This window comes from Glandiceps talaboti, chromosome 2 (genome assembly GCF_964340395.1).
Source record: "Glandiceps talaboti chromosome 2, keGlaTala1.1, whole genome shotgun sequence".
In the NCBI taxonomy this organism is placed as follows: Eukaryota; Metazoa; Hemichordata; class Enteropneusta; family Spengelidae; genus Glandiceps; species Glandiceps talaboti.
Genome location: NC_135550.1, coordinates 27,327,334 through 27,338,654, shown reverse-complemented (window position 1 = coordinate 27,338,654; position 11,321 = coordinate 27,327,334). Strand labels below are relative to the sequence as shown.

Below are 11,321 nucleotides of genomic sequence, written 5' to 3'. Positions count from 1 at the left end.
TTTGAAGAAATCTAATTTTGGACTAGTTACATCAACACGGGGTGTTTATTTCATACTATCCGATGTTATATTGCAAACGGCATATGTTCTTTCTCATGTGGTGATATAACCACAATGCTCTTTGTTACCATCATATGCAATTAAAGTTGAACCATTGACACTGAGGATTTGGTTGGATAACGCTTACAGTTTAGATACTTGTTTGACACCCATTAACATACCTGTACCTGTACCTGTACCTGTACCTAGTACCTGTACCTGTACCTGTACCTGTACCTGTACCTGCACCTGCACCTGCACCTGCACCTGTATCTGTATCTGTACCTGTACCTGTACCTGTACCTGTACCTGTACCTGTACCTGTACCTGTAACTGTAACTGTACCTGTACCTGTATCTGTATCTGTATCTGTATCTGTATCTGTATCTGTATCTGTATCTGTATCTGTATCTGTATCTGTATCTGTATCTGCGGAATACTGTGTAAACATCCAGACAGATTGTCACATACACAGTCAATGGAGGTATACCTCCATGCACAGACGTACATTGTATATTGTACATACAGTACCAATTATCTCATGACCCCAGATTTTGTAGTATAAATTAACTTACATAGTATCACCACAAACCATACAATTTTAGCCCAAATATTTCGAAGACACTGGACCTTTTCATCAGCGACTCTCCAGTTCTGTCAAACAAATAAAGTTCTGTCAAACAGCATTTAGCCCATCCCCTGGAAATATTTCACGGTTCACGATGACATTACTTGTAGACAGAATCGTACCATGCGTAGAATAGAACGCTAATGACATTATATCAACTCTCGTTATAGCTGACCCAGCAATGGAATACTGTTGACACTCATCTGACTTCCCGTTCAGATAGTCCGAATTCCGTCTCAACCCTTACAGCATCGACAACCACTGTTTCAAGTTGTCAGGTTGACTATGTCATAAGTCAATTACAAAACTGTAGTACGGTGGGTAAACAGACTTTGTCATAAAATTCCCCAGTTTTAAATACAATATCCCATTTTCAATGCAGTTGTCATCGTCAACTTTGTGATAACTTTCATGCGTGTCGTTCATCTAACGATTGTGTAATATTTGTGTCACAATTGTGTTTTCTGTGGTAGACACAGAATTATGCCCGGTCCAAACTAATACATGTACTTGAATTGCAAGGTAGGTGCCATTGTACTAATTCTAGTTATCCTGAGAACGTGGCAATTAACAATATTTCCTTTAAAACCAAAGGCTAACACAATTGAAAGTCAGAGTCATGTGCACTTGAAGAGAATGTATAAAATAATCATACCGTTTGGATGTAGGTTACAGTGACTTTGATACGTCTCTCCGTGTACAATCAGCTGATTTAAGTCAGGTATGTGTGACAGTGTGGGGTTTGATAAGTCTACGAGTATGACGTATTTATCGAGCCCGTTAAAGATTCAGTAGAGATCTTTTTAATATTTCGTCCCCATTTTGTTTCTTCACAGACAGTTATAAGATTGACAGGTTTATATGAAATTACTAGCAAAACAAAAAAGTCACGGTAACTCTTGACTAACTTTTAAACAGTCATGCATTTTTATGTGACATTCAAGTTTTTGCGGTTTTCTTTTACTCTTTTCAGGATTCCTGTCAAGAGGTTGATGATGTGTCACTGTGTTACAAAGCCGCTGTACGTTCTCTAATTATTGATTATTCAAGGTTGCGTTTGATTGTAAAGAGGGAATATGACATTTAATTGAACAATGTAGACTAGTGAATCTTGTATATGGATGCATGTATACCACTTGACCATATAATATAGAACAACTGTAAGTCAATGTTGACTGTAAATGAAATGCAGTCAGATTGTTTCTGGCAACTTTTTGATACTATTTTAAGTATTAAGATATCAAAGTAGTTAAGTCACATAATTATATAGGCAATTTAAACATTTCTCCCTCTAAAGTGGCTCAAGCTGAGTTTATAAGCTTTTTACTCAAGTGAAGATCCTTCAATAAAACCGCATTCCAGTATAATGCTAATGTCGATGTATGTCTTCTACTAGAACATCAAGATTGTCTTAAGATCTGGACTTGTTTGATTGCATACTAGGAATTTCCTGAACACTTTTTATACGTATCATAAATTACGTCATCGGATCGTGTATGAGTTATATCTTAATACAAGGTTTGAGTTCAGTCAATTTCAAATAGTGGTTTAGGTGTAATAATGCGAGTACCTTTTAAATATATAGTAAAAACATCGCCTAAACATGTATTAACTCAGCTTGTGTCCTTTAATCTATTTATATCAATATATCCATAATATATACCTTTAAGTCAGCAATACCAGGAAGATAAAGTAGATAGATAGATAGATAGATAGATAACCACACATACATATATACATACATACATACATACATACATACATACATACATACATACATACATACATACATACATACAGACAGACAGACAGACAGACGGACAGACAGACAGACAGACAGACAGACAGAGACAGACAGACAGACAGACAGACAGACAGACAGACAGACAGACAGACAGACAGACAGACAGACAGACAGACAGACAGACAGACAAATGTTTGTATCGTGGCATCTTTGTAACCCATGACTCATAGTTTTAGAATTATTGAATACTAAGAGCTTATTACTGTAAATGTTCATCTTTGCGTACATAAATTAAGATAGGGATACTCAGATTAAAATTTTGTATGTAATCGAACATCTCGCTTTTTGAATATGATTGTTTTTATATAGTGATTCATTAATAAACAGAGAATAATTATTAATATGCGGTTTCCCTTGTCTATTTTCTATTACTCTTGTTGTTTGTCTTACTCTATACTGTTAGCGATGACAGGGGTGGGGGTCACGGTGGGTTGGAAGTGAACGCAAAGAAGACATTTGACAGCCTGTACACTAGTAGCATATCACAGCTTTGCGCCAAACAAGTTTAAGCGTCCCCTTTCAGTGAGGCTACTGCAAGGGAAATGACGATTTTAATCATGCCGATAACTACAATGATGGTGATTTTGAGGTGACGAATATAGCGAGCAACAAGTCAGAATGAGTAAAGAAAATAAATTCAAACAACTTTCGCGTGTGCGATCCGACCAATTCTTCACAGAAAACACAAAAGTGAAGTCTTCAAACTTTTAAATGAAGTTATCAATTTAACTAGTTTATACCGTTATAAAGCCAAGTAAAAGAGCATGTTGGGTCTGATAGTTCCCTCAAAAGTGCACGATTACCCAAACATTGAAGTCCTCGTGACGTTTAATGGTCCATACACATGTATAGTCATTACAATAGAACACGATATGTTACTAGCAAAGCTTTATTTGGCCAAAATTAAGGTTTTACATTGACACAAAACACTCCGGCACAATTTACCGTATTTTGCAGTTGAGAGAATAGTCTGTTTTCAATCGAAGACTGAAATGTTTTTTACTACTTTACTGCGTCGAGTATACTACATAACAGCGACTTTGGCCAGCATATCCTTACTCTTCACGTAGCAATGAATTGTTTACAAATACTCTCAAGAACTCTCAAATATTTCATGTCATGCAAGTTATTGGTATGGATATAATATTTCACTGTAATTACGTCATTATTAGCTATAGCTTCTTTTGGGCATGCGTATAGTTACTGAATATATTAGTTGGGTTATACTCCATCTGTAAAGAGATAGACGAGTTATACGATTACAATCTCAAAAAGGCTTTGGAAATCTGCGAAACTTTACATTCGAAAAGAAATTCATACGAGTGATGCTAAAGTAGATATCAGCCAAAATAAGCTTATATGGTATCTTATTTCACACGGTGATGCAAAAAAACCTAAACACTTTATTTTATCCTTTGGCTTACGTTCCGTTTTACAGTCACGTGACCACTTATGTTGTGTTCGCAGCCTCAAAGTTTAAATATTATAATTTTTCCGAACATTAACCCCCCCCCCTCCCATCCCCGGTCAGAGAACCTACCCCATAGGAAAACTATGATATGGTAGAAACTGTATATAAAATGCACCTTTTACATGTAAGTGAGATTAAATTATAATCTTATGGAAAGCTCCCCCCCAAAAAATAAAAAATAAAAAAAAATAAAAATCCCGTCTTTCATTTTTTTTAAATTTAAAAACCACACGAATAAAGTCAACTCACCATGGAAGACTTCCAATTTGTCAAATCTATTCGTCACCACTCGTACGAACACCTAAAATAAAAATTAATAACGTTAGTTTAACACTTTCCCCACATCTCTCAAAGTGCTTTACGAGGCAAATAGATGCGAGTAAACACGTGTAGATTCGAAGCTTTCGATGAACTCTACAAACAAATTGAATGCAATTCAGGCAAAGTGTCCATACCAATAGGTAGTCCCTGACTATAAATACTCATAAGTCGAATTCCCTCTTTCACGTGTAGGGAGGGGGTCAATAGGGAATAACATTGAGAGGTAACCTCCTACAATAACAAGACCTTTTAAAATCCAAAACAAAACTTTGAAAAGTAACTGTAGCTGAAAAGTTAAAGGAAAAACACGTGATCACAGTTTTATACTTACAGGTGTACTGGACTTCAAGGTATTTGAAGGTGTATACACAGGGGTCCCCAAACACGCTGTTACTGGCCCGTACGGAGCAAGATGCCTGGCCTTCACACAGTCCTTCCACAACATCAAAGCTAGTCTCAGCACCACATTCGGTAGTTCTAATCGAACGGTGTGGACACGTATTGCCATCAACAGTACGACCATAATTAGCTGATACAATATGGATACCTCCGTAAACACATTCCAACTCCAACATCTGATGTTCACAGACGAGAACGTCTTGTACCAGGGCATAGACGTGGTTCGCCCATGGTCCTCCCTCACCGTCGTTCATGCAGCTTTCTGACGGACCATATTTATCGTATGTATCAAGGGCATCAGCACTGGAAGCACACCATCCACCATGTTGGACAGCAAAGATGTTAAAGCCACGGCTTGCTGCTGCATTAGCACATTTGTTGATTGCATCCTGACGTTGTCTGTAGGCGCCATCGAGACGATAATCCTGTCCTTCCAGTGTCGGTATAGCACGTTGGCTTGTATCACGGAAACAACCAATTGTTTCTACAAGTAGTAATATAAAGGCGTGCTTTCATTTGATGGTATTAAAACGTAACATAAGTTTCTATTAACATGTCTCAGTGACACAGCACGCTGAAACTTACTAATGAATTCTACTCCGAAAGTTAACAACTTGGCAGTGACCTTGGCCAATATTACGCAACGTAAAGTAACACCAAGACTGATATATTGGTAGTCCAATTATCACATAGGAAAACCAGCAATCATTATCTAAAGGTTTTCATGTGATGTCATATCTCACGGCCGATGTCATTGGGTATAGCCTTTCCTCTTCCACATATGGAATATAGATAATTAACATCACTGTGACATATAAATAACAAAGCAAAGTAAACATTTTATTTCTGGTTGGACAATCATGACATGAATGTGCAGTACTACGACATGTATATCGTATCATGCTCACCTAGGCGTTGTGTACAACTGTGCTTAAAATATATTTGAATACTCACGTAATGGTTCTTGATTAGTGTAGACATAGTTGCTGCCTTGGATTTGGTCGAACAGATCGTTGGTCATTTCTTCGTATAAGTCCTCTAGATCAAGAGAAAACAACGTGGTCACATGATTGGGCACGGTATGTATGTATGTATGTATGTATGTATGTATGTATGTATGTATGTATGCATGTATGTATGTATGTATGTATGTATGTATGTATGTATGTATGCATGCATGCATGCATGTCTGTGTGTGTGTGTGTGTATGTATGTATGTATGTATGTATGTATGTATGTATGTATGTATGTATGTATGTAAGTGTGTGTGTGTATGTATGTATGTATGTATGTATGTATGTATGTATGTATGTATGTATGTATGTATGTATGTATGTATTATCATTACTGTCAACTCATTCAACGTTGTGGAATGATACTCACGTGATGCGTTTGACGCACCCAGGTCTTCGCTGTCATTTGTCGCATCAGCTACAATCATAAAAGATAAAATAAACTTTGACTTCTGAATATTTTATACAAAATAAGTTTGATGATTGTTTTAGGATGTAAAACTTTGCTAAACATTATCCCAAAAAACATGTTAACGTTAGAAAGCTAGTTTCATCAAATAATGCATAATCCTAGCTCTAAGAAGTTTGTGTGAGATTCGGAGATAACATCCTGATCAATGGTAAACAAAGTTACCCGGTTGTGATCTGTGTTCACGTCTTATAAATATGCTTACCGAAGTAGACGATAACGAAGCAGTGTACACGGAAATAAAATCAAATTGGATGCAAATACTGAGGCAATCTTGGAAATAGGGAAAAACAGGGTTTTGTACTCTGAAATTTTATCTTTTTCGTTAGATTGAATAATGATATCTTATAATACCTTTTTTATGCAAAACTTTCATTGCAAGCACTACTAGCAAACTTTTCTTGTATATGTTTGTTTCAAAATTGACTATCAAGTAAGAATTGTATCCATAAGTTTCAACATATTTTACCACTTTTACTCTGGTCAATTTTGTCGTTTCAGTCATGTGACATGTACTTACAATGTATAACCTTTTTGTGATATTACTGTCTCTATTCAAATTGTGTAGCCATTGTTTCCCAAACCAAATTGTCCATTTGAAATGAATTACATGTAAGTTATTGAATTGAATTAGTGAACTGAAATAGTGTAAATGGTAAACTGTCATCGCTTGTCATAATTTGGTTAATATCAGCTGGTTAGAAATGTCTCATTTCTACATTTCAAGTCTTGGGAAAATTTCCACCCTATCAGGAAATACATATTTGACTGATATCTGACACTGCAACATAAATCAATTGTTTTACCAGGATATGAAAACTGTCAACGGGTTGAATTACATTCTGAGAGTCGAAACATCTTGTAATTAACATTCAATACACACAGAAAACAAAGCGTATATGGGGTATTAATGTAATCACATACCAGAGTGGTCTGCGAAAGCTGACAAGGTCAACACCAGCAGAGTTATCAGGAAAAGCTTCATGGTACTTCCTGTAAACAAGTTCACAAACATTTTGAAAAAAAAGCTACAGTGTGAACCCAATCAACTGTTTACGTTAACATGTCGAACTTCTACCAAAATGACATTTAACAGAACTTAAGAAATATCGATGATGCAGTGATGAAGTATCGTTGTAATTAAATATACCGTCACATGTAGAATGTTCTTTCATTGGACTCTTTCTGAGTATTGAGTCGTTTCCTATCAATTGACAGTTTTTGTTTTGTTTGCTGTTTATCTTTAAGTTTTTTCACAAGGATTCCCATCGAACGTAAAATCGTCCATTTACACTGTAAGTAGGATGAAAGTTTTATATTTCGATGTGGAGGTGTTTGGAAATAATAGATGGATTTCATGTTGAGAACGTCCAGTTCTGCTAGAATACAAATGCGGACCAGGAGACTACATCGTAGAATAAAGGAGAAATATTGTGTATGCATTCTATGGCTAAAGGAAAACATTTACCTTAAGGCACAGGGGCACGTATTATTGCTTAGATTGCCGTTATATTAAGGAAAATATTATACGAATACTGCTGCTACAAACGTATCAATCTAGTATATGGTCAAAACATATGTTATCTTAAGCCTGAAGACATGAAAAATAACAATCGAAGAAACACTACACGCCCCTATGCTTTAAAGTGCAAAGGTAAGTTTGTGACCCATACATGTCTGATGTCAGAGTCACAATTAAGTTAAATTCTCACTATACAATAACCGAACGGTTGAACCGAATACACTTTCAAGTAAACGCTCACTCTAGTATGCAATTAGAAGAAAAGCCGAAGAAATGCAATGAATTCTGCTTACCTATGAGTTGTTCTTCGTTATGGCAGTCACATGAAAACCTCAAACGAGTGGTTTAAAGTCAGAAACGTTCAGAATATATAGCAATCCCACCCGACTTCTTATTGGTAGGTCATCACGTGACTGTGCTAGACCTATGACGATATTGATGAAATTGACTATTTGATATCTGCAATACAAACGGCGGAAATTAGAACAATTGACATGTGTTTGTATAAAACTCAGTATAAAGATTTACGATTTCCATATGTGGTGTGCCGTTACTAATAAGAACAGTGTCCGATTTGACCTTTAAACAATGAATGTCATAGATAATGAATGGACACAAGTTAGCAGATTGTCCGAAGATAACCATAGACTTAAAGATTAGTCGTTTAAGTTGTTGCCGCTTAGGGGTACACGTTTTACACCTGGGGTGGGGTGGGTGGGGGATTTTCGGGGGGAAATGTTGGAGGCGAAAAGTAGGGGAAAATTGCTTATCAACTCAAGACACAAAAAAATGCTTCAAGTGTATGAGCTAAAAAAAATTGTTGGGCTGTAAGTGCGGAAACTAGCTATAAATGTCAAATTCCCAGGTACATAGTGTTTCTGGCACGCGGTGGCAGTACTTAAACTTTTTAAAAATGATTGTCAAAGGTTCATACTAACTGTTGGCAAATGCGGAAACAATTCAAATCACTACGATCAAATCAAATTACTGAGAGTAATGACCTGACTTAGTACCTTGAATACTACAATATTTCATTATAATACATGTAATACTAATAGATTTTGAATTATGTAACATGCAACGTTAACATTATACTTGGAGATTCTTCAAGTTCTTAATTTTCTTAAATTTCAATTGTGATCAGGAGAGGGTATTGTTATCACCTTGGCAGATTAAAAGAGAACCAGTTAGCACTCTTTTGGTCCTTTTAAAATAGCACCAGAAGGAATCATCTTTTAGTCCTTGAACATAGAGTCTGAAACATCTCCAAGGGCGGGGGGGGGGGGGAACCTCTCTCCCAAACACACCCCACTTGGCTCCCTCATACTTCAATTTTTAAAGCCTACTTTCAAATTTTATCTGCTACTTTTGCAATAAGCTACATCCATAAATTTCAAGAATAAAAAGTTGTGTATGTATGTATGTATGTATGTATGTATGTATGTATGTATGTATGTATGTATGTATGTATGTATACATGCATGCATGCATGTGCGTGCGTGCGTGCGTGCGTGCGTGTGTGTGTGTGTATGTGTATGTATGTGTGTGTGTGTGTGTGTGTGCGTGTGCGTGTGCGTGTGTGTGTGTGTGTGTGTGTGTGTGTGTGTGTGTGTGTGTGTGTGTGCTTAAAAGATATTGTCGTTCCCCCACTAGGTAAATAAGTTGGTTGGTCATGGAAAAAAATTTCTGTCGTAGTAGCCGGAAAAAATGTTGTTAGGTCCAAATCCTCCAGCCACCCCCCCCCCCCCCCCCGTCCATCGAAATCAAATGCTGTACCCCTTACTAGTATGTAACCACTTGTAAGCTCTAATAGCAAGTAGTTACATGCACATCAACGATGGATCTTCCCGTCTAAGATAACCTATATCCATACAAAGAACCAACGTCACGCGATGTGGTTATGAATATTCATGAGCACTATATATCAATATTTTCCGGACTCATGGCCGGTATACAAATTTGCTTTACACGGATCGCAAATATTTACGACCATCTACTTAAAAAACCTGGAAAGTGTTATTAAATTCCTGAGAACTACGAGTGTATGACAACATGAGACTGTGATCAAGTAAATTATCATAGGTGATTGTAGGTAACGTCTTTTGTTTTGTTTGGTTTTTGGTGTTTTTTTTGCAAAACAACAATTTTATTGCTTTTTGTACAAGATGGAACAAAAATATAATTGATAAACTCAAGAAAGATACGTCATCCAATGTAAATTGACTTTGAACTGCTATCAGCAAGGAAAAACTTTGGTCAAAACCATAATCAACTCACCCACACAACTCTACCAATATCAGTATTAATTGAATTTTTCACAATTCTTCTTTTTTTACAAATCAAGGTAAAAATGTTTGCTTATTTCTGTCATGTTTTTCTAGAATTGTGGCGAGGGCTCAAAATCAGAGTTGAAATATTGTAATATTAAAGTAATTTTACAACATCATCAGTTCACTTTTAATTACAAATATCTAACGGTCGCAGCTTTATAAGTGACTTTGGCTTTGTGCAGCTTTATAAGTGACTTTGGCTTTGTGCACTAACAAGGATGTTGCCATAAGAAGGTTTAGAACGTCAACTCTTCTGATCTGTATTGGTATCCAAAGAATATACATATTTTTCCAACCATGTTAAAGTTGCACACTTTCTTGACGACCGAATTAAATGTAACGTTCTTCCAAAAATGTGTTTTTATATTGCTACACTCAAAAATAGCATGCTTGAAATCTTCAATTTGGTGACACTTATCACAAAATGTGGATGTAGACATTTTCTATTATAAAAATAATTCAGTTTATGTGGCAATTTTTCATATAAAAGGTAACAAAATTTCAAAGAAATATGACTTGCAAAACTACAACTGAGGCTTAAGATTTTGTCTGTGGTCTAATCATGCTCTGACGAAAGGTCAGTAGAAATTCTTGATTTTAAATTTGAATAGGTCTAGATAATCATGTTTTTTAGAATCTTTCTCGAATATGTTAATTATTTCTACTGATTATTCAGATTTCTTCACAACGTCATGGCAAAAAGAACAGAAAAGAAAAAGAAATCGTAGCTATATATTGACGGAATCGACAGTGTTCTAAATACCAAATGTGATATGCTCACGGATATTCACAGGCAATGAACATTCATTCCGGATCATAAACCGGAATACAAATTTACTTTTCGCAAATGATATTACCGGTTTGACTTTTAAAAGTATTTTATGACCAATTTAAAGAAAAATCTACAGACTCTTTTATTAAATTCCTGTGATCTATGAATACATAACAGCATGAAAATGTGATCCACTAAATTACACCAAGTTTATTTCATTTCTCATCATGATCAGAACTCCCCGACTAAACGACAGAGAAGACATAGATGTCTAGTAGAAATCAACTTTCGTGTGACAAAGATGTTTCTCGGGAATGGATAGGTTTATAATGAATAAACCAAACCTCCTTTATTTCGGTGCTTACTGTCCTTTGAAAAGTAGAAATATCTATATTCAGATTTAGATTCAAAATTTATTTGCATTTGGGAGATGGATACCTTGATTTAAAGACATTGAAGTAAAGAGTTCAGGAGGCGATTTCAGTAGACAAGGTAATAGGCGCCCATAGCAAGAACGGTCCAAATGTATACGCATAGGGCTATGTGGGATGCA

General features: G+C 36.0%; 1 protein-coding gene across 1 annotated transcript; it reads right to left on the bottom strand.

Annotated features, from left to right (window-relative positions):
* Positions 1-3,355: 3,355 nt before the first annotated feature.
* On the bottom strand, positions 3,356-8,074 carry LOC144453257 (uncharacterized). Its single transcript, XM_078144533.1, has 7 exons — positions 7,960-8,074; positions 7,069-7,137; positions 6,046-6,093; positions 5,617-5,700; positions 4,595-5,146; positions 4,192-4,243; positions 3,356-3,703 (listed from the first exon to the last, which is right to left on the bottom strand). Exons 2-6 carry the CDS (start codon positions 7,127-7,129, stop codon positions 4,218-4,220), a joined length of 771 nt encoding a protein of 256 aa, XP_078000659.1. The 5' UTR covers positions 7,130-7,137; positions 7,960-8,074; the 3' UTR covers positions 3,356-3,703; positions 4,192-4,217.
* Between the last annotated feature and the right edge of the window lie 3,247 nt (positions 8,075-11,321).

Coding starts and splice junctions, on each gene's coding strand:
- LOC144453257 (XM_078144533.1), bottom strand. CDS start 7,129: ATGAAGCTTTTCCTGATAACTCTGCTGGTGTTGACCTTGTCAGCTTTC. Junction 6,094..7,068: donor AGCTTTCGCAGACCACTCTG/GTATGTGATTAC, acceptor TTATGATTGTAG/CTGATGCGACAAATGACAGC. Junction 5,147..5,616: donor CACTAATCAAGAACCATTAC/GTGAGTATTCAA, acceptor TACTACTTGTAG/AAACAATTGGTTGTTTCCGT.